Source organism: Dunckerocampus dactyliophorus, chromosome 6 (genome assembly GCF_027744805.1).
Source record: "Dunckerocampus dactyliophorus isolate RoL2022-P2 chromosome 6, RoL_Ddac_1.1, whole genome shotgun sequence".
NCBI lineage: Eukaryota > Metazoa > Chordata > Actinopteri > Syngnathiformes > Syngnathidae > Dunckerocampus > Dunckerocampus dactyliophorus.
In genome coordinates, this window is record NC_072824.1 from 30057183 (window position 1) to 30084903 (window position 27721).

The window sequence follows — 27721 nt, forward strand, 5'->3', positions numbered from 1 at the left end:
GATACTACGCGTGGTATTGACGTTGGGATCGATCCGCCTGGTACCAGAGCGCCATGCTGTCATTGGAAGGTAAATAATGAGAGTGGTTTCCAAAAATAATTTCTGTAAGATTGGATTATTATTATTACTATTATTATGATTACAATAGCAGCATCCAGCGCGGCCACCAAGTGTCTCTGACTCTTATTGGACTTTTCTTCACGGATTGGATGAGTAAACGAGTTAATGTGGCTGCTCCGAGTGAGGCTTGGCCTGGAGGAGAAGCGCAGAAGAAGAGGTGAGGAGCGCTAAGTGTGCTTTTGTTAAGCGTCTCCAGTGTGCGCGCTGGCTGGCGTCGCGGAGCCCCAATCATGTGCCATTACGCGCGGCGTCGGCGCTCACCATTGGCTGCTGGGGAAAGAAGCTGTGCGCAAAACCAACCCCGCCGCTCACACTCACTTTACAGAGACCGAGCTGAGAGCATCACCCGCTTGGAGCGCACAGACGCACTGATTATGAGAGCTGCTATTCGCCAACAAGTTGCTTTTTCTTCTTTTTTTGTTTTTGCTCTGACAGACAGCCAGGAAGTGCCTGTTTTGTTGTGTAACTTTTTGTGAAGAAGGGCCAGTGCTTTTTTTTCAGCGCACAGGAAGTGTTGGCGACGCGTCCTGGCTCCAGTCCGGTGCAGAATTGATTAAAAAGGCGCTCGGATCAGATGGCTGTGCGTCAGAAGAAAATGTTCCACGAGTCAAAGGAGCGGGATTTCACCTTTTGGCAGGCAGATCATTTGGGAAATGCGCACTGCTTGTAAAAATAAGGAATAACGCCTTTTTTGTCCTGAAGTGCACTTGGAAAGAAGGAGCGGAGATGATTTGGTTGCTTTTCCTGTGCTCCATCCTGGATGGAGCGCTCTCTCAGCTCCGCTATTCCGTGCCAGAAGAGCAGGAGCCCGGGACTGTGGTTGGGAATATCGCAGATGATTTGGGGCTGGACATTACCAAACTTTCCGCGCGGCGCTTCCAGACTGTGCCCAGTTCACGGACACCTTACCTGGAGGTGAATTTAGAAAACGGCGCTCTTGTGGTGAAGGAGAAAATTGACCGGGAAGAAATTTGCAAGCAGACCATTCCGTGCCTTTTGCACCTGGAAGTGTTTTTGGAGAACCCCCTGGAGCTCTTTCGCGTCGAGATTGAAGTGATGGATATCAACGACAACCCACCCAATTTTCCCGAGGCGGACATTTCCGTGGAGATATCAGAAAGCGCCATCCCAGGGACGCGTTTCCCGGTGGAGAACGCCTTCGATCCGGACGTGGGCGCAAACGCGCTCAGCACGTATGCCATCACGAATAACAACAATTTCTACCTGGACGTGCAGACACAAAGTGACGGCAATAAGTTCGCCGAGCTGGTGCTGGAGAAGCCGTTAGACCGGGAGCAGCAGGCGGTGCACCGCTACGTGCTCACCGCGGTGGACGGAGGCAACCCGCAGCGCACCGGCACGGCGCTCCTGGTCGTCAAAGTTCTGGACTCCAACGACAACGCGCCCACTTTCGACCAGTCTGTGTACACGGTGGACTTGCGGGAAAACTCCCCCTTGGGCACCCAAGTGATTCAGCTTAACGCCACTGATGTGGACGAGGGGCAAAACGGGGAGATTATTTATTCCTTCAGCAGCCACAACACGCCGCGGATTAAAGACTTGTTCAGCATTGACGCCAGAACGGGCAGGATCGAAGTGGCCGGTGAGGTGGACTACGAGGAGACCAGCACGCACCAGATCTACGTCCAGGCTAAAGACATGGGGGCTAACGCCGTCCCCGCTCATTGCAAAGTGCTCGTTAAACTTGTGGACGTGAACGACAACACTCCAGAGATCAGCTTCAGCACCGTGACGGAGTCGGTGAACGAGCAGGACGCCCCTGCTGTCATCGCACTTTTCAGCGTCTCCGATCGAGACTCCGGCGAGAACGGTGTCATGAGCTGCGAGATCCTGGGAGATGTTCCTTTCAAGTTGAAGTCTTCTTATAAGAATTACTACACCATCATGACCGACGGCCCGCTGGACCGAGAGACCACAGAGTCCTACACCATCACGGTAGTGGCGAAAGACAAGGGCCAGCCGGCGCTTGCCACCAGTAAGTCCATTAAAGTTCACGTCTCTGATGAGAACGACAACGCGCCGCACTTTACACAGGCGGTTTATGACGTGTATGTGACTGAGAATAATGTGCCTGGGGCCTTCATTCACGCTGTGAGCGCTGTAGACCCTGATATAGGACAGAACGCTCTCATTACTTACTCCATATTGGAGTGTGACATACAGGGCATGTCTGTGGACACATACGTGTCCATTAATCAGGACACGGGCTACCTGTACGCGCTGCGCTCTTTTGATTATGAACAGCTCAAAGAGTTCAGTTTCATGGTGCAGGCCAAGGACTCAGGAACCCCAGAGCTCTTCTCCAACGCCACAGCAAACGTGATCATCGTGGACCAGAATGACAACGCCCCCACCGTCATCGCCCCAATTGGTAAAAATGGCACCGCTAAGGAGCACCTGCCACGCTCTGCTGAGCCTGGATACCTCGTGACGCGCATTGTGGCCATGGATGCTGATGATGGCGAGAATGCACGGCTGTCCTACAGCATCCTGCGAGGCAACGAGATGGGCATGTTCCGCATGGACTGGAGGACCGGGGAACTGAGGACCGCCCGGCGGATCTCACCCAAGCGGGACTCTCAGGGCCACTATGACCTGCTGATTGAAGTGAGGGACCACGGGCAGCCCCCCCTGTCGTCCTCAGCCAGCGTGAGTGTGATATTAGTGGACAGTGTGGTGGAAGGTTGGAGTGGGGATCGTGGCTCTGCCTCCAAGGCAAAGGAGACCTCGCTTGACCTGACGCTCATTCTCATCATCGCCCTGGGCTCTGTCTCCTTTATCTTCCTCTTGGCCATGATTGTCCTGGCCGTGCGTTGCCAAAAGGACAAGAAATTCAATCTCTACACCTGCCTGCTGGCCGGCGACTGCTGCATGTGCTGCGGCTCCTGTTGCAGCAGGCAAGCTCGCAGCCGCAAGCAGAAGAAGCTGAGTAAGTCCGACATCATGTTGGTTCAGAGCACCAATGTGACCTCAGGTGTGGGGCCCGTGGGGCAGGTGCCCGTGGAAGAGTCTGGAGTGGGCAGCGTAGGAGGGGGGTTTGGCTCCCACCACCACCAGAACCAGAACTCCTACTGCTACCAAGTGTGTCTGACACCAGAGTCTGCCAAGACGGACCTGATGTTCCTCAAACCGTGCAGCCCCTCCCGAAGCACTGACACGGACCACACCAACCCGTGCGGCGCCTTAGTCACCGGTTACAGCGACCAACAGCCGGACATCATCTCCAACGGCAGCATTCTTTCTAGCGAGGTAAGAACAACACAAATGATTTCCCTTTTCCTTCTTCAGTGTTACCCTTTTAACGCTAACACGTAGTCAGAAATCATCTGTTTCCCATCAAGCGTGCTTCCCATTCAGGCCATGCCTTGCAAAAGAAGATGGAAATTGTATTGACTGACTGCTGAACTTTGTGGCCTTTAATCATTGTCACGCCTCGTGGTGATTGGACATGTCAAACGTTAAATCTCATGTGTCCTTTTAGTTTTATTCACACCGGCCAGACGGAGCTCAATCTCAATCCTCAATTCTCATTTAAAGTTGGATTTTACTCGCTTTGATGTTGGACCGAACACAGATATGAATAGACATTTGAAGTTCAATTATGGGAGTCAGTTTTACTCATTGAAATTACACTACAGGGACACTTCATTTATTCCAATTTTTGCATAAAAATAACCAAGAACCAATCTTTCTGAGTGCGAGATAGTGAAGTCACATCACAGATGGTTCTAATTACATTCCTTTTTTTTTCTCCAAATAAGGCTTCTGATAAATACTTAGAAAGCCAAAATACGTTGAGGCAGCATATATTCAAAGAAAAGAGGAGATAAATGAGTTCTGCGTGGGGAGCTGTGAGGACTCGAAGCTTTTTTGTTGATTGCAGTGTGGAGTTTTTGCCAGACAGCCAGTCACAGTCTTGGCTTTGCTGTGCGTTAAGTATTCTGTGCACGGCCCAGCGTGGCAGCAGCGTGAACAAAGGTTGTTCAGTCCCAGCGTCAGCCGGCTCAATCATTTACGCATTCAATCGCCTCCTAACCCACTCTCCACTGCTCTCGTCTCTTCTCACCCACTCACTAAGTGGATGCGTACGTGCAAGTGGATGCATTCAACATCGCTACTGATCTATGCAGAGCAGGCATACTTTTTAACACTCTATGGCTGCATTTGTGGTATGCACGTGTGCTTCTGCCGTCCAGGTCTCAGTGTGTATGTTTTGAATTGACATGACAAGGTTTGCTTTTGTGTTTTTTTTTTAGAACAAACACCAGCGGTCGGAACTCAGCTACCTGGTGGACAGACCAAGACGTGTTAACAGGTACTAAAAACACGCATGCATCTGATTTACATGAGCAATGTGCTGAGCCAGCTGAACCACATAACCGCTCACCATCAGAGGACCGCTAACCTCCAGCAGGCCAAAGGGATCCGCAGTCTATTCACAGATCTATAAAATTGAATATTACACCCATCAGGATGAGCCCGGTGGATTCTGCGTCATTAATTGCGGCTCTGAGAGGCTACATGGTTCCCAATGTGTTCGTAATGTAGCTCTTCAATTTGGCACCAGGCCCATAACCGGCAGTGCGGCGCCCATTAAAGCTCTAAGACTGGATTTCATTACATGCCATGTGTAACATCCAATTTAGAATCGTGATGGCCGCCGTGACGGTATTAATGCGGTTATGTGGTGACGCTGCTGTTCTCACTCGCTTTGTCGCTTCCTTTAATCCTCCCTCCCAGCATTAGTACAGCTTGACCTTTGTCTCTACCTGTGAATTCTTTCCATTTCACCGTACCTTTGCAACACGACTTGCTGCATTTTGCCTCTCTCCTCCAGTTCGGCATTCCAAGAAGCAGACATTGTCAGCTCGAAGGACAGCGGTCACGGTGACAGCGAGCAAGGCGACAGTGATCACGACGCCACCAACCGGGGCCACTCTGCCGGTGAGTTTCTAAAAAATGTGTTTGCGAACAGAATGGGGTGAATTATTTGAGCGGACTGCTGGATGTGCGTTGTTGCTAGAAATAAAAGTGCTGGTTTGATTTCATATACGGTGATTATTTGGCAAAACCTTTGTTTTCCGTCACTGTGTTCTCCTCGCTGCTGTTCTACGGAGCGGTGCTGAAAGGACAGCGACTCTCGGGGAGGAAGTGTGAGGCCTGCACTTCTTTCCAGGCATCAATCAATAGGTTCACTCAAGTGAAATGCACACAAGCTAGAGTAAAGTAATAAGATGCTGCTGTATGTATTGTTGCATTGTTTTGGCTGAAGAGTTAACACTGCAAAAAACAGCGTCAGTCAGGTCTGTCCTTCAGTCCGGGGGTCCTCAATTACATTTGTCCAAGGGGCAGAATCTTTTTCGGCAGATGCTGCGAACGCCAGATGGTCAGGTGGTGTTGTTAAAAAAAAATGTAGTAGGGCGTCAGGGTTCTAGATGAACCAGTCTTCTAATTTGCAGAATTGGCCAGAACGTATGTGCATTTAATTTTTCAAAAAGGCTAAAAAAAAACAATCTTAGACCTTAGTAAGCCAGTACTCCCTCGCCACTTCGAATTTCACAGCTTCACTCTATCACTGTTTTTCAAAAATATATTAATTACAATATCATTTTTTGTTTTGTGGTTGAATCCAGCTTATTATTAGACAAAATAAGCATATTTAAGCAAATGCTCTGTATTTTTTCTCTAAAGTAAACATTTTCAAGCACAAAAACGGCAAAATTAAGTAAAATACCAATGTAAGGCATTCAGAAGGTGCATTCAGTGACATTGTGATGATATGTAGTACTCTAGACTGGTCACTAGTTGGCGGTAATGTTACTGTAATGTTCAGTGAGACACACAAGCACCAGACGTGAACAACAGTGTTTTATCGCAGGTGTGAATTATTTCACAACAGGCAGAATAATCCCTAACACGGGCTACTGCGGAGGCCGTAACCCACGCCGAGCTAAAACTCAACTGCGAATCTCCGACATCACTTCCTGTCCGGCCCTCACAGCTCCCCAGCACCAGGACACTATTAATGCAAAACACACTTATTTCTTATTTATGTCTTAAATAGCTTCTTTTCTCTTATTACATCTACTGTATTGGTTAATAGGAGTGTAAAGGTGACTATAGGGGTGTTATTTCATGTCTAGAGAGCTCCAATAATGTTTAAAAGCATATTAAGAAGGTGGTAAACAGGTTTTGTATGTCTTACATGTCTTATTTTATCTTATTATGTCTACTATATTGGGTAATAGAAGTGTAAAGGTGACTAAAGGGGTGTTATTTCATGTCTAGAGGGCTCTAATGATGTCTAATAATGTTAAAAAAAGCGTGTTTAGAAAGTGATGAACAGGTTTTCTATGTCGTATACATTATGTTTATGTTCTGTTATTATTTGGACTATATTGGGTAATAGGAGTGTAAAGGTGACTATATTTCATAATATTTTATTTGTGATTAGTTTTATTTGTCTAGAGGGCTCTAATAATGTTACAAAACATATTTAGAAGGTTGTAAACAGGTTTTCTCTGCTCTAGCTACGAAAGTATTCCATTTATAAATAAGGAATACAACTTTGCTGAAATTCACTTGGTCTGGAACCACTGAACCGTGATAAACGAAGGATTACTGTAGTATGTTTTGGACTCCGATGTTACATTCATGCTCTTCCCAAGGCCAACAATGTGCAGGTATATTTTCAAAATAATCATTCAATGTACCACAGCAATGTGGCCAGTGTGGATGTACTTTTAGTATGACGGTGAAGCGCGTGTGTTATTATATAACTTGACTTTAGTTGTATGTGTGTATGCACTGCCTTTTTCAAAACACAACTTACCATAACAGTCATCGCGTTTATAACATTTGCTTCGGTTTCTACCTGTTTATTGATCCAAGTGGAGTCAGACAAAAAGAAGGAAGGGTCGAAAATTGTATTTCATATTGAACTGCCCTTTTCTTGGGAAGGTTCACTCTACACTACTCATGTACGACCTGCGTCTAGACCAGAGTCTGCCACAGATGAAAGTGGTGCTGGGAATCTAAAATAGGCTTCATTGGATCCGTGTTGTAGGATAGGAACGGCCCTCATCACGCCCTGTGGCATTTCATGTCGTTCAGTCAGCGGATGCGGCTTTAAATGGCTGATTTTGCCCGAGCTTTTCCACAAAATTGCGAGAGACGTTGTTGTGTTTTTACGTGCTTGTTGCGATAAAACCGAAGGGGAAAGTGAAAGCTGCAGTAAATAGCTGTACAAATGACTAATAAGTAATTCAAGAATTAATAAATAATAAAAAGCACGGCACACAGAAATGTAGCCGCTTTCACGCAAAGAAAAAAAAATGAAGGAAAACTTTCACAGATTAAAACTTAACCTAACAGAAAATGTAAGCATTGTTCCTGCGGAAGATGAATAAAACAATGCAAATTCTCTCAAGGGACATACGATCAAGCCTTTTCTAACATTCCACACTACAAAATCTAAGTAATAAAAGTACTGTTGACATCGGATCAATATTGGTATGGGCCCATACCCAAGACTGCGATATCAAAAGTGAAAACATCGTGTATCGGGACACCCTGAGTGTACCGTACTTCCTGCCTTATGGCTCATCAGTGTAACATTACTGACATCTAGTGACCAGTGTAGAATACTACAAATCATCGCAACATATTTGGATGCATCTTCTGAATGCCTCGATTTGTAGTTTACTTCATTTAGGCATTTTTATGCTTGAAAATGCTTAATTTAGGCCCAAAAATACGTAAAATGTGCTAAAATATGCATATTTTTGACTAATAATTGGCTGTATTCAACCACAAAAACGGCATGATTTATTTACTAATATACTCTTGAAAAAACGTGATAGAGTGAAGCTGCGAAATTAAAAGTGTCGAGGGATTGCTCTACATCCCCGAACCAACAGTTGCCTACGGTGTGTTCCATCTGCTGGCATTGATAATATTTCACATTTAATATTTCACACAACCTCATATTGAATCTGAGGCGTCCGACTTCCTATTTTTCTTTTTACAGACGAAATGTGTGCATAGTTAGCCGAAAAAAATGCTAACCGAGGCGTACGCTAACTGAGGTTTCACTACATACTATGTATACATGCATAAATACATTTATTCTCCTAGGTGATCTTTTTAAACATTAATACGAGAGGTGCCATGAGACAGTTCACGACCAGACAAGATTTTAACTTTCCTTTTAAGAAAAGTAGATTGAAAAAATGTATAAAAGTATATGACAATATATTGCAATCCACTAATATTATTTCTACTACTTTACACAATTGTGTGTATACTAGCGGCCCCGCCTCCACCCGCGGACACAACGAGACGGTATGACTGACAAAGAGACTCACTCCGCACTCAGGTGCTGAAACCAATGAAGAGTGAATTCTCTTCCTGCCTCCGAGGCGAGAGATGAGGAAAACAGACGCATGCGCATGGCAATCTATTGAGGCCGGCAAAATCACTGAGTTCACTTTCATTTATTGTTTGATTAATTCATTTATTGGCCCGGATTTTTTTCTTTTTTCTGAACGACAAATCATGTTTTGTTTTAATCTCATGAGGTACATGTCCAAAGCACATTTTATGAAGGAAATGAGGAGGAACACGATAGGCACACGCATATCAATAATGTATTAATGAAAATTCGGTCCAGATAGCAAAGTTGCCAGACACGTACGCAGTTGGACAGATCCAAGAAAAGACGAGATCTTCCTTTGGTGGGAACGCAGTTCTGACCATTTACGTCATTGTTATTGTTCAGAACCCTACTGAACCGATTGTTCAGACTGATTGTTCAATCAACGGGCTCTCGCCATCAGTCGCGTCTACGTGCAGTTATTTAACGCTTACATTCCATGACACACGCAAATACGTTTGGGTAATGGGCAGACATTATCCATTGCATTGCTGCGAGACTACTTCAAGAAAGAATTGCCTTCTAACTGTTTGGTTCAAATCCTTTGGTAGCTCAGCCCCTTGTGTGTGTGTGTGTGTGTGTGTGCGTGTGTGTGTGTGTGTGTGTGTGTGTGTGTGTGCGTGTGTGTGCGTCTGATGACGATCTAACATCTCTAACTAGCCTTAAGCTGAAAGAAATGAAAGTGACAAAGACATACGCGGGAAGCCAAATGGGCAAAGTCAATCAATATTATGCGCTAAATACTCGGCAGTATAGCTGACTACACGGGCATTACCACATGAGATATAGTACAAATATTATTGACCACGGAAGTCGTCGGTCAGCAGTCGCTAGGGCAATGACAGTGACACTATTCTACTTATTACCAGCTAGTGTTCTACTAAAATGCATATTTATGGTCCAATTACTGCAATGTGTTTCTTTAATGTGTGTGGAAGCTACTTTAATGTGGGTTTTGTATACCTCCCTAAAGGCTCTTTGGATATTATGATGTCCGCACTAAAATGGAATTCTCTTCTAATCGGCAGCAGAAATCTCAAAAGACAAACATTTTGGACTTGTAGTTTTTTTGTGTTTCTATTCCTCATGTATAATTTTGCATGTAAATGCGTGTTTTTTCACAGTGTAAACAGTACACAGTAGATCCCACGAAAGCATGGCTGATTGAGACGCCCGTAAAAATGTCTCGCTTGACATTGGCATTCAACATTTGCAATAAAAGTTTTGTAGTTATTAGACTACATTCAACTCCAGAACCCTCCCCGTCTCTCTTCAGTTGCCATTGTTCGCTCGCGGTTCACCCTAAATATGTCTCGCGGACTTATTGAGCACGTTTAACCCATAAGTCTGAGAAAGTTACACTTACAGTTTCACTTTTGTGTCTCAGCACGATGATGCGTTCAAGGACTGTCAAACAAAATGCGAAATCTCAGGGCTTGAGGAAAACACATGATCAGTGAGGCATAAAGACATAAAGACGTATAATTGTGGAGCTTTTTAAGCAATTCAATATCAAAGACGTAGTTAGACGTTTTTATAAACCTGAACGCCAGATCCCAACAACAGAGGCTAAAAGAGGTGATGGCGCAACACCCCGCTAATGGATTTGGCGTCAGAGCAATTTTAATGCCAGAAAAACGGTCACTAGGTGGCAGAAGTGCATTTGATAAGAGCTCGGCAGAGATCATGTAGACGGACGGGAGAAACACACATGACAGGAAGGAGGAAGTGGAAGAGCGTGGCGGAGTGAAGCGCGCAGAAGGTTAAGCATTGTAGGGACATTTTAACGCATGCACATGTACACGCACACGCGTGCACACCCATGCGCACACATAGTTGAGTTCCAAATGTGAAAATTTTAAATAATTCATGGTAGAAATAAATTATTTTGATGTAAAAAAACAAACAACTTTGTTGTGTTGTTTTTGTTGTGGTATATTTGTTTAAATATTTGAGCTGCCACAGAAGCGGAAGTTATGCTTGAAATGTATCTTTTCACAAAAAGATGGTTTTCTCCCTTTGCTAGTCAGGAACTGATATTTTCCTGAAACTTACCTATGTTCTACTGCTGATTACTAAAGTACGGAAAAACGTAGAAACAAACTTTTTTTTCTGATGAATGTCAGGAGTCTAATCTTTCTTTTGGCAGGTTCCATGTTTATATGGCCATAGAGCACAATATTCTGTGTGCCTTGAAAGATCGGTCAACGTTGTCTAAAATGGCCGCTACTGAAGGGGTTGTCCTTTGAAAAATGGCTGGGATTGAACGATTTAACAGTGGTACTGTACTTTTTACGTGTCGTATCACGTATATATATATTTTTTCCAAGTTATGGTGAATGAGGCCTATTTTCAGAGAAAAATAAAATAAAATGCTGTTTTTATTTTTGACCAAAAATCTGCAAATTTGCGGGGTTGCGAATGCTGGATGGCGAGTATGCGGGGATCCACTGTATTTCTCCAGAAATTCAGTGGAACCTCAGTTAGTGTACGCCCCGGTTAGCGTGTTTTTCGTTTAACGTTGCAAATTTATGCCCAAATTTTGCTTCGGCTGGCGTGCATTTTCCAGTTAGCATACAATATGGTGCGCGTCTTGTCTTGTTATTGATTTGCCCTGTGAGTCCAAATGTGTTCTTAATTTTTTTTTTTACAAAACATTCCTTGTCAGCAGCCTGTTAGCTTGCTAACACATGGAAACGGGCAGCAGAAGTTAGCTCCATCAGCAGTTGACTGTCTTGTCCTTTGCTAACTAACACAATTACGCCACAAGAAGTTGAATGAAAGGGATAAATTTACTACTTTTACCTTCACTGAAGACGTGATTGTTGACAAAGAAGTGATGTGGCAGCGAGATCAACACGGACACCACCTTCGTGTTTTGCCATGACTTGTTTCTCGAATTCAGTAGTGTTACTCACCTTCTTCATCAAAATGCTGGCACTTGCAACTTTTTTTGGTTCCATTTAGGCTTATTTTTCAGCGGTGGACAAAAGAAAAGCAGAGATTATGAGGTGAGAAATACTATTCATGGCAAAACATAAAGGTGGTGTCTGCGTTGATCTCACTGCCACATCGCTGTTTTTGTCTGTTTCGTTTATATCTTTTATTTGTCATTTCTAAGCATTTCACAAGCATAGCTTTAATTGTAAAACTTTGTTTAGTTTTGTGTGAAGAATTTTGAGACTTGTGGTGTAACTGTGTTAGTTAGCAAAGAAGACGCTTCCTGTTTCCATGTATTAGCAAGCTAGTCGGCTGCTAACAAGGACGTTTTGTGATAAAAATACATTAAGAACACAGTTGGACTCACACGGCGTATTAATAACACGACAAGATGCACGCCATATTGTACGCGAATTGGAAAATGTACGCCAACCGAGGCAAAATTTTGGCATAGTTTTTCACGCAAGCCGGGGGCGTACGCTAGCTGTGGTTGCGCCAGATTCCTATAGTAATACAGTGGATCCGCGCATACTCGCCCTGGAAATTCACAGGTTTTTATAAAACTATTCAAATGTGCTTTGTGTTAACATTTTTAGCTTTCTGGAACAGATTCATTGGATTTACATGATTGCTTAGGGGAGAAATAGGCTCGATTAGAGTACATTTCGGTTAGAGTCGGACCTTCTGAAACAGATTAATGACGCTAACTAGGGTTCCAATGTAGTTCCATGTCTAATACGGGCAGTGTGTGTGTGTGTGTGTGTGTGTGTGTGTGTGCATCGGTTTGCATGCTTTTGTGCTGAGTTTACATTTCCTAGAAGAGAACATGTGCTGAATAACCCACAGCTAAAATCAGAACCGCATCTTTTTTGTGTGTGTGTGTGTATTTCTCCACAATTTGCCTGCTTAAGCAAATTTGCCCGTGCGCACCTGTCCACACGCACATACATTTAGCATTCACCTTTGTACCGCTCCATTCCGTGTACGGGTGTGCGCGCACATATTTGCGGCGGGGTCTCATCCTTCATTCTGTTTCCCCCACACGTTGGATCTTCGCAACACTTGGCTGAGCAGTAATTCATTCCTCCAGCCTTTGCATAGCAATTATCAAGGAGGCTCAGATGCAGGTTGTCCTCACAGGACGGCGCGTCCAATGTCCCTTTTGGTGTTCCTCAGAATATGTGATGAAAAACCACCTGCAGTTGGCGTGTGATCAACCACACCTGTTTTTGCTCCCTGCTCAGCCACCTTTGTGACACTTAAGGAAATAAGGCTGGTGATGCGGTTTTAAATCAAAGGGACCGCGCCTGTGAGGCTGGGATATCTTACAGATGCTTTTAAAAGACTGCAAATAGCTTTGTGTCTGGAGGGAAACGCTGCCGTGTCAGCAGCCGAAGCACAAGTGATTGACTGCCACACCCTTATCGAGTCCACACCGTCACTGAGTTTTTGTTATTATTATTATTGTTATTATTCAAATCAGGCAGAGTGTCTTCTCTCTGCATTAGTTCCCTCATCTTCTCTAATAGGAAACGGGGAGAACAAGCCAAAAAAATGGCATCTCAGACACAGATGCCGAGGTCTGCGAGACGGTAGAGGGAACAGAAATTATCGTCGCGGTGACATTTTGGTGAGAACAAACGGCATGACAAATGGGGCAATTAAATCTCTGTGGCAACGGTGTATGAGATAGATGATTATGAATTAGTAGCTGGCATCATGTTTCCTTGTCAGTGAGCTGTCAAAGGCATTTAGTTAACAGGGTTTAGAAACCACACCTCAGAGACAAAGTCATACATGGAAAAAGGCACTTTTCCCACAAAACACCTGACATGTGCATTCCGTGCTTACTTTGGAGATGATTTCTATTCATGGATCGAATGGAAATACTGCGTAGTTCCCTAAATTCCCTAGAAGTGTTGCAATTTTGCAGTTTTGAGGAGGGTGTTTGGCCCAAAATGATCATTTGCAAGAGTGTACTTCTAGACATTGCGGAGAAGATGATACTTTAATGACTAGTTATTGTAGCAGCACTGTAGGTGTTGATTTACGCCCACACAGGCTAACATGTAAGCCACGGTACGGGCCGGGCCGTACCTCGGTATTTGGGCTACGGTTTTGGTATGTTTTCTGTGCGTAAAAAGCAAATTTTCTCCCAAAATGTTGTATTATTAACTAGAGGAAGCACTCGGAGAGCGCGTACCTCCGCCAAGCACCAAAGTTCCCCACATATTGTGATTCACACCAAAATAATAATCCTACATTTGTTGGACCCGTTTTTGATGTTTTGGAGAACCTGTTGGAAACTTGTCCTGAATTTTTTTATTTCCTAAGGGCTCTGACCACTTTTTGTAGAGTTATATGCGCAAATACCGAAAACGGACCCATCTTGCAATGTTATAGAATCTTTTTAAATGATTCCTGGATCCAGACGGTGATCCGGATCCCACCCCAAAATGTAATCACATCTTCCACGTCACATTCCGGACAATTCCTGAAAATTTCATCCAAATCCATTCAGAACTTATTTTGAACATAAATAAGCAAACAAACAGATAAACGCCGGCAAAAACATCACCTTAACGTGCGTTTTTCTCGGAAACGCATGACTCCATCCTCATAAATGTACGACCTTGTTCCCGAAATGTCAGACTCGTCGCATATTTATCCTCTCTTCCTGAGAAGAATTGTGTAACGGTTGTGGCTAGCAGGCTATTGTTTGCGTTATGCATAATTTTAGCTAATTTTTATAATTGTGGTTTTAAGAATAAAGGGTTGCTATGTTCTCTATAAGCGGCGTTACCAATGATCCTAACTGAAGTGAGATATGGTAAAACCAGAGAACAATAGAGGGTATTTAGTGATTTTTGTCCCAGAATATATTTTGCTAGTATTTCTAAGTATTTCTTGCCACTTTATGTTGTATATTCTTGATGTAGTATTTCCAACTCAGTCTATTATCTATTATAATACCTAGAAGTGTATTTTCGCTCACCCTGTCAGTGTCTAGGCAGGCTATTTTCGCATAAATGTCCTTTCTGCAATTACAAAATAGCATTATTGGAGTTTTACTTAGGTGCAGGGATAATCTGTTTTTATTAAATCGACTTTTTGGTATAACTATTTCATCTGTGACTTTATTTATTAGCTCTTGCATACTTTCTAACTAACTTTTGATGCAATTTTGTGAAAAAGCTGCCATGAAATCAGGCATCTTAGGCTGCAACGAACGCAAAAAAACCCAAAAAACGAGAGAATCCTGGAGGCACTGATTGTTCCATGAACGCATTATTATCATCCACAGGAAATAGTGGTTAGAACGTCTTTAATTAAAAAGATGATTTGCATTTCGGAACATGTGGCAGCGCGACAACGTCGTGTAAGTTAGATTGATTGCTGATTTCATTAAAAAGATGCAGCACATCTCGCTGCATTTAAATAGCACACAAACCCAAGATCAATAAGCAGTGGTCACCCAGAGCCGTTGTGACTGTAAGGAGGGATATTCATCAAACAGGCAGCCCCCAGGCAAGCGGCCATCTCAGCTCTCCATCCAAACATTTAGTAGCTGCCTCTGCAAGACTCACAACAATTTCTCTGTCTGTCATTGCCGGGTAGGGTGGCAGCCATCTTGCTCTGTTTTGGCCCTGGGGGGTCTTTGGTTTACTCATCACAGCCTCACTGGGCAGCTCGTGCAAGGAAGCTTCGCTGCTCCCCTGCCATCCTGAGCTGCTGTCCAAATATTGGCATGCCTCGACTCGCTCTGCAACAAAGAAGGAAGAGAGGGAAAAAAATAGCTGCAAGACACAACCTACCTGGGGTGTTTTTAAGAAAAAAGGAGCGACATAAAAGACGAGCAGCAAGAGTGAGTCAGGAGCAGACAGGTGAACGCGGGGCTGGGGTTGGATGTCGTTTACATGTTGTCTGATGCTGCTGCCAAATTGGTACTTTTGAAAGGAATTTTGTTCAAAACCAATGCGCAATTTGGTGATGTCCAATTTGGAAAAAAAACAAAAAAACATGTGATTTAAATGCTTAAGTAATATAAAAATAATGATAATAAATTCACCAATATGAAACCACATCCACAAGAAATGATCCTAATAATCACACACAAAACCAGCAGCAACACTAAAACATGCAGAAAAGAATCTTTATGTGCATTCATTCCGTACATTTGGAGCACAAACGATAACGGATACCAGGCACTCCGTTTCAATTCCATGAGGTTGCAAACGGGAAGTAGAATTGCAATAATTGTAATTTTGGTATATTCCAGAATCATGTGTACACTCCAGAAATGACTCTTCTCATTTATCGCGAGGGTTAATAAGTGAATTTTGCAAAGCAGCCAACTGTATTTTTGTACGATTATTATAAATGTTTAAAGGCTGTAAAACCCCTCACTATACACTTTATACACTTTTCTCAGACAGGCAATAACATTTGATCACATTTCGTTTTTAATTAAACACTCTCTTCAAATTTTGTTTGAATTTTAATGATGAACTTACGAGATTGGACACAAGAAGTTATTTAACGGCCTACGCGTATTCACTCCTCTGATCGTGGCGCCGTTAGGCTGTAGCGTTTTTGTATCCTTGTTAAAACATATTCCTCCTTTTGTCAAAATTGCACTTTAAAAAATCAGTGAAAGAGCGAATCTGCGAAAGGTGAACTTGCGAAGCAGCAAGGAACACTGTATTTAAAAATGTGCTCTGCACGTGACTTGAATATGCAAATGTAGTAATCCCTCGTTTATTGCGGCTAATTGGTTCCAGACCCGCCCATTATAAGTGAATTGCCGCAAAGTAGGATTCCTTATTTATAAATGGAATAATAGTTTTGTCAGAGCATAAAAAACCTGTTTACGACCTTCTATATATATTTTTTAACATTATTAGAGCTCGCTAGACATGAAATAACACCCCTATAGTCACATCCATCCATCCATCTTCTACCACTTAGCCACTGTGGTGGCTATTGTCTGTGGTCTGTGGCTAAATGTAACCTTACTGACACCTAGTGACCAATTTAGAATACTACATATCCTCATGACATCTTTGAATGTGTCTTCTGAATGCCTCATGGTTGTAGTTTAGTTAATTCAGCCATTTTTATGCTTGAAACTGTTTATTAAAAAAAAGTATGTAAACTTTGCTTGAATATGGACATTTACCTCCGCAAGCGCAGCGCAAAGCGCAAACGCAGCGCGACGCAGGTTCATGTTTTTGCCGGCGTTTGTCTTTCTGTTTGTTTGTGTTCAAAATAACTTCCGAAAACATCAGAATGGATTTGGATGAAATTTCCAGGAATTCTTGGAAATGGGATATGCAAGAAGTGATTAAACTAAACTCATTCAACAGTCAGGACATACAGTACATGCTTTTAGCCACAGCGCAAAAGTTCCCCAATTTGTTTTCTTCTGGAACACAAAATACCTTTGATGTAAAGAATTCAAGCTACTTCCACATTTCCCAACCGATTCAGAAATTCTCAACTCATTCGGGACATTTAGCCATCCTGGTACATTACGCTATCATGCTCGGTGTTGGAATGCTGACATTAGCATCTTAGCATTGCTAGCATGCTAACATTAGCATACTATTATTTTTAGCTATTTTCATGGGTAGACACTTACCACTATTATGCTAGGTGTTAGCATGCTAACATTAGCAATCTAAATATATACTGTAGATAAAATAAAATGTAGGACTAATATTTATGATGTAAATCACAATAATCTGGGAACTATGCCGCTTGGCGGTGCTTTTCTTGTTTTTTTACTGTATTCAACCACAAAACAGTGATGATGGACTTCATGCACACATTATATTTGAATTACAGCAAATTTTTATCATCAACATTTAAGAATTAAAGCATGTATTATAACTTAAAAGTGATGGAAAATGCCATTCTGGCAACCCGCTTGTCTTGTAATGTTGATGTTCAGAATTCCGCTGTTCATGAATGCACCTCGCTTGCCGTCAGTGCGATTGGTGGATAATGAGGAAGTGTTGCTTTGCATGTTGGTCTGCGAGCTTACCGTGTCGGAGTGGACCGCTGCTGTTGAGGGTCAGACTCTGGTGTGCCTCTGTCGGACGTTGCGTTACTTACAAGACCTTCGTTGCACAATAACACCTTCAAGCACTTGTTGCAGGTGGCTGAGTCTGCATTCATTTAGCACCTAAATGAGGCAGCGGTACCAGTTTCGGTACGCATCCCTGTGCAAGGCACGGGTGTAGGGGTAATCCGAGTGCCCGCGCTGTGTATTCAAACATGTGGCTCATTTTTCCCCTTGGAGGATTTGTTTCCCCTCATTTCCGTCAGCTGCCACTTGCTGATTGTATGTCAGGCAGCACAATTAGTGAAATCACTCCCACATGGGATTTCAGAAACAAGCAGAGATGTAATGAAAAACAAAATAGTAGGGGAAATGTGCTGATGGCTCTTCAACAAGGAGATTGTGTTTGCATTGTGTAGCATTGTTTACTGCCGTGCATGTGTGTGAGTTTGCTTGTTTGTGTGTCACTTCCCCCTGCTGGATGAGGTCATGATGAGCGAGAGGGCTGCTGGCAGGGACTGTCATTGCCACTCACTGTTTCCGTTGTTGTTTTGCTTCCTGCCTGAGGAAGCGAAGGTGCTTCACGAGGATCAACAGCTACTGGGTGTCATGTGCACATGTCTGTTTGCTTGCAAGCATTTACATAACTTGGCATAAGACTACTTTTAAGCCTGTGTGTTTGCAAACATATGCGTTGATGTCCGTGTCGGTTAAGAGCAGGCTGTCAAGCAAAGACCCCGCTCGAGCCAGTGAGGCTTTGCACACTATATTTACTCATTTCCCCCCCGAGTACAGTACCTCATTGTTGCCTGTGATTTTATCAACAGTGAATGCATATCATTAAGATGAATGTGCATTGTGGCTTTCAACCACTTAACTGCACAATGGCCCCGCCAAGATTAGAAGGCCTGGGTCAACACAGGAAAATGTCAACAAATCATTAAGAGGCTTAAAGGCCAACGATAGATGATTTAGCATAGATATGCATCCATGCCAGGGGTGGATCCGTATGCCTTTGCATAGACCTTCTGCAGTAGCTGTGTTGTGAGTACATATAGTTCCTGTCCGGTTGATAGTATGGCAATGAACGGACCGGCTAATTAGCTGGACAGCACACAGCTTATACACAGGAACAGAACTCGGGCCGAACCGATGACTGGAATAATCGAAACAAGAAGCTTCAGTTTAATCGACCAAGAAAATAATTGTTAGTTCAAACCCGCAATAAAAGCCTGTTGTTCCAGCGATCAAGTCTGATACTTGTGTGTCTGACCGAACATTACTGACACCTAGTGACCAGTGTACAATACTACATATCATCTAAGCGTCTTTGAATGCATCTTCTGAATGCGGTATTTGTATTTTAGAGTGCACTTTGCCATTTTAATGCTTGAAAATGCTTAATTGAGGCAAACTATACATGCAGTTTGTTTAAACATGCGTGTTTTTGACTGGTAATAGCCCATATTCAACCACGAAACAGCGTGATTTATTAATATATTCTTGAAAAACCGTGACAGATGAAGCTGTGAAATTATTGGTGAGGAATTATGGTATCAGCAATGAAAGCTTGTATCATGTTGATACCAGCAGATATAACTCAGTTGTCTTGTATGTAAACCCTCCACTTCCTGCCTCAATTTGACCACCACACTCCTTGTTCCATCTGCGGTGTCCCGTCTGTTTTTTTTTTTGTATTTTTTTTTTTGGCCGTTGCTCTCTCCATCTGTGTTTGCCAGTGTCCTTCTCTCTGTTCCTTATGGCTCCTGCAGCCTCGCTGCTTTTGTTGCCCCTGAAATCTGTGACTCCCGCCTGCTTGGCCCGTGCTGTCGATTGTCTGGGAGCCTCGTGTCTCATCTGACTTCATGGTCACTGCGGTCACGTGTCCTGAATTAGCAGCATGATTACATCAACGCAAGGGTCAGCCTCAACTATAGCCACGGAGCAAAGATTTGCAAATGCTCAACAGCAAGAATGATGGATAGTGCTCAAGCACAAAAATGTCAGGAAATTGTCAGGAACAGCATCATGCTCCGCCTGCCTGTTCTTATTACACTTTTCAGTGATTCCTGCTAAACGGGCATCAAACTGCTGTGATATGAGCACGTCAGAACCGTATTATCCCATCAGTGTAAACAGAACTGAAATAGAAAATCTGATAAGGTGTGTTCATGATGAGGCACACTTTCTTCTTGTTTTGAGAGTCGGTACTCACTGTTAAAAAAAGACCCTTTCCTTCCACGAACAAGAGGAAGGAGTAAAACATAAAAATAACAACTGGGATAGTTCCCCATTCGTCCCGTTTCTAGTTCGATGCATGGGTTTTTGTTTTTTCATGCCAAATAGTAGTTTTGATCCAAATCCCGCATAACAATGCTGTTGATACTTTGTTAGTAAGTGCATATACTGCCATGTAGTCACATTCTTCACGAGCATTAAATGAATTAACTGAACAAATTTGGTCCGCAAACACGAGACTCGCTTGAGAACGAATCACGGCACGTGCCGGCGGAAGAGCACGGCACGCCACGCGCAGCACAACAGTACATAGCGTGTGCCTGCTCGGCCACACTGAGGAAGAATAACATTGCTTATTTGTTACACTTCATTATGTCTCCCAAGTGCCGGTGCGCCAAAGAAAAGGAAAGCCATCACCATGGAAGGGAAAATGAACATCATAAAAAGCTCAGAGAGAGGAGAGACGCCCACCAATATTGGATGCTTTTTTGGTCCCAACTACTGATGCAACTAATTATTTTCTTAGCCGATAAATCTGAAGCTTGTTGTTTCGATTAATCGGTTCGGCCCTAGACCAGTGATAGGGAAACTATGGCTCGGGAACCAGATGTGCTTCTTTTGAGGACTGTATCTGGCTCTCAGACATGTCCTAGCACGATGAAAATTACATATATTTAAAAAAAATTCCATTGAATTTGAATCCATGCATCCATTTTCCACCGCAGTGCGGGTGGGCACGGCCAATGCCAGCTGTCCTTCCCATATTTTCTGGGTTAAACACCAAAACTCGATTAATATGTCAAGAAGTAAACTTCCCTCCTTTAATGAAATAGTCAGCTCGCTAATTCTGCAGAGCAAACCCTTTTGGCAAAGACGATGGTGAAAAGAAAGAAAGACACGGAGAAAAGACAGAAAAGAGGGCACAAATGTCCATCACAGTTTTCCAGTGTGTGTGAATATCTTCTTGTGCCTAAATCACAAACATAATAGGTCTGCTTTCATGAATAACTCAGGAAATGTAAAAAAAATATGTTTTAATCACAAAACGGTTAATCGAACACCAAGATAGTTGTCAATTAATTGGATAATCGATCAATCATCGTATTGTATACTCACAAGCAGTATATTGTACAGGTGGTCCTCGGTTTATGGTGCTCCTATAAATCAATTACAATTTTAATGTTTGACTTGCGTGCCGGCGGAGGAATCTGTGCCGCATGCGGCACAAAAATACAATGTGGAACAACAACATTGCTTAGTAGTTAACTTTTTACACTTCATTATGTCTCCCAAGCGGCAGTGCGTTAAAGAAAAGGAAAGCCATCGCCATGGAGGTGAAAATGAACATCATATTTATGTTTGAAATATCGTCATTTTGGTCCAAACCGACAGGCAGTCGAGAAGGATAAAGATGACAGAATGCTAATGAACGCTAGAGGGGTCATGGATTCTGTGCGCTGTTACAAGGAAATCTGGGAGGAGAAGAGGAGGTTATCCTTCTAGACTAGCCTGAAAAAATATTTTAAGAAGGTAGAAAATTGTTACTGTTTCTATTATCACTGTTTTGATCAATAAATTGACTTGTGCGTGTATGCGTGTGTGTTCCATCTGCTCGCCTCTCTGTGAGGGTTCACTCTGCATCTGTCTGAACGGAGAGAGTGAACCCTCTGTCCTCTCATTCAGCCTCTTTGTGGAGGCGGGGCTACGAGTGAGCGACACAGGAGCACCAAATTAGTCTTGTGAGACAGCATATGCTGACATGAATCAAGGCACAGAAGCGATAGTTTCTAAGGCGAATGCAGCAGCCCCAGTGGGAATATTTCGGTTTGAAACAGAATCAACAAGGTGGGCTCATGAACACCGACAAAGCGAATGCATTTGTCCGAAGGTAGTGACGAGGAAGCAGGGGAACACGACCAACTTGTATACACAACTTATATGAAACGCAACCATGCTTTTCGGCTTTTTTTCGGTGCAGCAGAGCCTTCGTCCCGACAGCCAACGCTTACTGAGGCGTTTGCTCGGCAAAGTAAATACAAGCAAAATGATTGGCACTCACGGACAGTGTCGCTCGCTACATTGCGAAAGAAATGCAACCATTCAATACGGTTGAAAAGCCAACATTTTGGAAAATGTTAAAAATGTTTGGCAGGCAGTATGAATTGCCTAAACTCTTGAAAAATTAAAGTTTATTGCATTTGATACGATGTACTTGCATTATTATGCCATATATATATATATTTTTTTAAATGGGCTCAGAACTTCTGTGTCAAGCTAATGTGACTGATGCTCACACAGGTACACGGATACTTGAGTACCATCTAGTAGTTCAAATTTGCATTACACCTCTCATGATAGTTATGAATGAAAAAAATGCTTTCAAAAAGCGTTGCCGATATTATCGAATATTGGCGATAATTTGTAGCACAATTATCGAAAAATTTGTTATCGTGACAGGCCGCCAACTGTTTCATTTCATTCTTGCATTTAATCCTTCATGTATTCCTTTATGTGTAATTTAGGTATAAGTTCCATCTTACTAAAACTGGACTTACATTGCAGCCTAGGAGCGGACGTTGTTTGTAACCTGTGGACCACCTGTACAAATTGGCTCTTTTTGGCCTCTGGGAAGGGTTAGAGATTGTCCACTTTTCTTTGCTTGTCCCACTCGATCCCTTTGCCTTCCTCCTCTCTAACGGAAGCCCTGCTTTGATGACACGATTCCACGTTTTTTCCCCACATTGCAAAATCTACCGGGGAAAACATGAAGGAAACACAAATCCCATCTGCGCAGGAGAAAATTGGCTGCAGGGTGTAATTATTATGATGACTCTGTTCATGTCTCTTGGTCCTGTCTTCCCTTTTCTAATATCTCTCATACACTTATCCACCCCTCCAACCCCCCTTTTTATTCTCTCTAAGAGAGTGTAATTAACATAACTGGAATCCCTTTCATGCTGCTTCTTCTATTATATAATTTCCAATGTTAATTTGATCTTTTGTGTGTGTAGGTTTTGTTTTTGGCAATTACACACGTATGGTTACACGAGGATGATTGGCATGGAAGTGCAACTAAGCAGCCAAGTGAATATGTTGTTTCTTTTTGTGTCACATGTCTTGAGATAATTGTAGCTTTTGTTAGAGGGTGGTTTTCGGAAGGTGATGGAGCGTTGATGCTGATGGTGCAGAGGGGTATATTTTTGAAATACTGCATCACTTTGATTGCACATTTCATTCAGAATGAATGAGTGTGCGTAGGAAAACAAACAATTTGCTTCATCAGTGTTGGCCTTGTCTCTTTGATGAATAGTTTGTGTTGCAGTTTTTCTTCTTCTGACATGAAAATGATTAATAACTTGTTTGTCGTCTGGTCTTTTGTCCCCATCTTGCCTGGTGTCTCGCTCATCCATTTCTTGCCGGTGCTTACGATCCCTGTTGTCTGGCATCCTCAACGCAGGCGCTGACCTGTTCTCCAACTGCACGGAGGAGTGCAAGGCCCTGGGCCACTCGGACCGCTGCTGGATGCCATCCTTCGTCCCATCAGATGGGCGCCAGGGGCCGGACTACCGCAGCAACCTCCATGTCCCCGGAATGGACGCTACACTACCAGACACTGAGGTACCCTCCTCTACCGACCTATCTGAAGTCGCCTTGGCCTCGTCCGCCGCTTCGTCCAACGATAGGTCATTCTCCACCTTTGGCAAGGATGGTCAAAGGTCACAGTCACACAACAGCCTTCACCATCACCTCCATCAGCAACAGCAGCAGTACAGCTCCAGCACGCTAGAGCGGAAAGAGTATGATAGGGGGACCCTTCCGTACAAACCCACCTTTCTCTGTGAGTATCAGTATGAAAAATCCCTGGGGCCGTTTGACTTTGGTCTGGTCCAGTACAGATACTAAGGGAAAGGGGTCACTTGATTGTGGTCTGGACTATCTACTTCTAGTTCTCCCATTTGTAAGGAGCTTACTGTTTTGTTGTGTTGCTCTTTTTGTAACTGTTTTGTCAAATGTAAAATGTAATCTATTCTTTTCTCCAAAACCCACGTAAATAGACGCACGGGCTAATTTTAAATATTGTCTGTATTCATGTGACATAAAAGGAAAAATAAACTCACATTTAAATTGGTTGTCATATGGATCTGCTGTGGCCCATTTTCTTTCTCCCACCTCGGCAAACTTCCCCCTTCAAAATCCTTTAAAAGCTCTGGTTTTTTATCTGATGCTCATATCAGTAAAGGTCACCAACATCAAGCTCACCTCATGTTTTTATTCGTTCCATCACCTCATATGTCTGAATGCCATTTATGACAGCAAACGTGATTTGGATGTGCATAAACAACCAGATAATCCATGTTATTCTGAAGGTTAAAGTGCAAGGCATCACATTGGAAGCAACGGGACGCCACATTTAAAAATGTAAACATTTCCAGCTATAAAGAAGTTGTACAGAATTCATTAGGAGAGGATAACAAATCATTTCCAACTCCCACGGAACATGAATAATCTATTAGCTCTAAGAGACGCGAATGTATCGGATGTCCGCGCTGAGTAGAGAGGCGGTTTCCAGTCAAGTCACCAGCATGTTCGCCGCCGTTTTTCCTTCATACTGCATGCTGTCTCTCAGGTAAAGGATTGTTTGTGACCCAGCAAACAGTGGCAGGCCATCGCTCTCCTACAGAAGTTCTCTGTGCAAAAGATAATTGCTATTTAGCCTTTAGGTGATTCTCTAAATATAGCACCCTGCTCATCTCTTCTGTCTCGCAGGCTTACGATAAATGTGCAATATAAAACTCCATTGTACACCACTATTGGATTTATGAGTTCCTTTTGGTGTTGGGCTCTTCAAATATATGGGCTTCGTTTTGGCACAACAGAGGTTTTGCTCCGTGTAAAAACAAGAACAATTGCCCCGGAAGCCGATGCTATAAACCAAAAGCCAGCCTGTTCTACGTTTGATAGGAACATCTTTGCCAGTGGCTGTAGTAATGTTTCTTAATAAACAATTTATAAATCTTTAATGATGCATGAACAGTGGTGGTTCAGTGGTGTCCTGTATTTCTTGAATTCAATGGGTTTCCTCATCTTCTTTGTCAAAATGCTGGCACTTGCAAAGTTTCTTGCGCTACTCATGTGACAAACTATAAATAAAAACATGTTTTGTCACATTTTTGTCTTTCTGGAGCAGATTAATTGTATATGCGGCGGTGCCTTGGTTAACGTCATTAATCCATTCCAAAATGTCTGACTCAAACCAAAACGGACTCTAACCAGAGCAAATAGAAAATAGAAGAAAATATTGTCAATTACATTCATTAAAAATCTTAACACAAGACAAATTTTATAGACAATAATTATAGTTTTACATGCAGAAAATGATGCAAAAATAATCACAAATGACAAATGAACGGACAACTGAATATTTAACATCACTTTTACCCAGTCAAAAGACAAAACCATCAATGAACAAAATAACACAAACACGTTATTGTGCTGCAACCACAATTATCAAAAATATATCAAACTAAATATCAACATTCTAGAACCGATAAACATGTCCCTTGTCATTTAATGTAGAAAATGAAAATAAAACTGCTGGCCGTGATGTGGCGGAAGTGCGCCGGCAAGTATTTGTTTGACTCCCTGCCGTGAACATGCTTTGTTGTTAGAACCAGAAATGAGTGTTAAGGATGTAAAATGAGAAAGGCGGAAACACAGAGTGTCACCCTCGATGCGCCGCCAGGTTGATAGTATGTGCGTGTGCATGCGTGTGTGAGTGGGAGGTGCCTCTGAGCGGGCGAACGCAAGCCACGGCAAAATTTTAGCAAAAACTTTGGATGTTAACCGAACAGACATTAACCATTACCACTGTATGTTGTAATACGTTTCGGTTAGGAAGGGATTAATGACACTAACCAAGGTTCCACTGTAATCTATGACCACATTCATTTGTTGTATTCAGGTGCTGTCTGCGCTCATTGCGTAGGGACAATTCCCCACATAGATCAACATATGCCACCATGATGCGCATGCTAGATATTGCCTCCAGGGTTTTGCTAAATTGGGACCACCCAAATTCAACCAATCACCTGAAATGCTACAACTTTGTCCAATTGTTACAACTTCCCCGCATGTTTTGGCCAATCCCTGCGGCGCCCCCTAGAGAATGCCTCATTGCTTTGGTTTCAACCGCTTCATGTGAGCAGTATGGGTGGGAACGCCAGTTTTTCACCTGTAGAGGGCACCCATCCAACAAACATATCCAGACCTGAGAGCAAATGATTAGCAAATAAATATGAAATCCTCCCCATCCCTGTGGCGCCCCCTAGAGAATGCAATTGCCCTGGAGGCCCATAGCTACAACCGCCACTGTCCATGTATATATATTTAACGGCACAATTACTGCACAGCACATGGCCTCAGTTAGTTTTAGCATCCCTGAGGAGGAGACTTTATGGTATATAAATAGCTTCACCGCAAGTCTTTTGTGGCATGTATCCTTCAAGAGACTGTATTTGTAGCCGTCACTAAAAAGCCTCACGGGAAATAGTGTCATTTGTCTTAACGACTGTTCTTTGTCTTCACAGCCCGCAAGAGGATTTGCTAGCTCATTCCATGTGGACCTGTCGGAGACAGCGTGAAGTTGAGTAATAGGCCACCAACACTGACGATAGGGACCGCAGACTAAGGCTAGATAACAGACATTTGGACAACAACAACTCTGGATAAATGCCATTTTCTTGGGTGGCAAACTATACGAAAGCCTTGGCTTTGGTTGCCAAAAAGAGGAGAGGAGAATGAAATTCTGAGTAGCTGTAAACCTTTCACAGGAGCATTCCAAGGCCTTATTTCTCTCAGCAGGACTGAGATCAGGGCTTGAAATTGAAGATTACCAAGTGTTCAGCAGAGGAACAGGAATACAAGACAAGACTGCGGTTTGGAGAGCTGCGTGTTTACATGAAGTTACAAACTTGGACCAACATCCCATGGAGCCCTTTAGTGATTTCTCAGTGAGCCAACTGTACAGAGACAATGCAAAAGCGAGCCAGAATGGAGATGTACAGGTAATATATGGCACAGAAAAAAAGAAGGAACTATGAATTCTGTATCTTGGCTTTTTTGACTGACTGTCTTTATATGACTTCTCTTTTTTTTTTGTTGGTTTCAGTTGTTCTCTCTGTGTGGTTCACTTGTGGAGAATCTGAACATATTCCAACGTATACTGTAGATGCAACACGTGGGGATTCCTCCTCTGGATGGCTTTTAACCACATAGACAAAATGAGTTTAGTATCACATGAATGTTCTAACTTCTAAGCTAGTGATATGTCAGCTCCGTTCTGGGTTGGGTGAAAGTGAAGAACGACCAGGATGTCATTCTCTTAACGCCCTTGGCCTATACATAAACAATCAGACACGTTCAGTGGTTTTTATCATGTGTGCGAAGTGTTTACTGTGCTATTTTAAAAAGCTTTTCAATCAATATAAATCTATACATATATAACTATATATATAAAAAAAACTATATACAAAAGTTGTTGTTTTTTTCCCAAAAAACTGTGTAACCATTGATTTGTGCACCTCGTTCAATCTGATAATTCCAAGTGCTACCAAATTGAGAGTTGCGTTGATTGAAAAAGAAGGAAAGCTAAACACTGTCATACCAACCAAGGATGAGGTTCATTTTCTTATTTAATTGTTACTTTCACCGTTTACAAACACGCAACCATTTTGTGTACAGCGCAGACACCAATATCTTGACCAGATGTGTATTTTTAGCCGAATATATGCTCATGTACAGGAATAGGGGGGCTGTGACTACTGGGCAATATTTGAAGGATTTTACAACCACATGATCACACACACATCCACAGGTCAAGTGATAAATAAACAAGTGTAATTGAA

General features: G+C 42.9%; 1 protein-coding gene across 5 annotated transcripts; it reads left to right on the plus strand.

The window, feature by feature from the left end:
* Positions 1-323: 323 nt before the first annotated feature.
* On the plus strand, positions 324-27721 carry pcdh10a (protocadherin 10a). 5 transcript variants are annotated; one of them, XR_008570719.1, is made up of 6 exons: positions 325-3390; positions 4398-4456; positions 4979-5085; positions 23275-23655; positions 26405-26881; positions 26986-27721. XR_008570719.1 is itself a non-coding variant. In XM_054779593.1 (5 exons), the coding sequence occupies exons 1-5, from the start codon at positions 847-849 to the stop codon at positions 26422-26424; spliced, it is 3111 nt and encodes a 1036-aa protein (XP_054635568.1). In that variant the 5' UTR covers positions 325-846; the 3' UTR covers positions 26425-27721. The 5 variants fall into 5 exon arrangements, 4 of the variants coding, with proteins under 4 accessions (XP_054635570.1, XP_054635567.1, XP_054635568.1 ...); XM_054779593.1 differs by having other exon boundaries at positions 26405-27721; XM_054779594.1 differs by having other exon boundaries at positions 23275-23435; positions 26405-27721.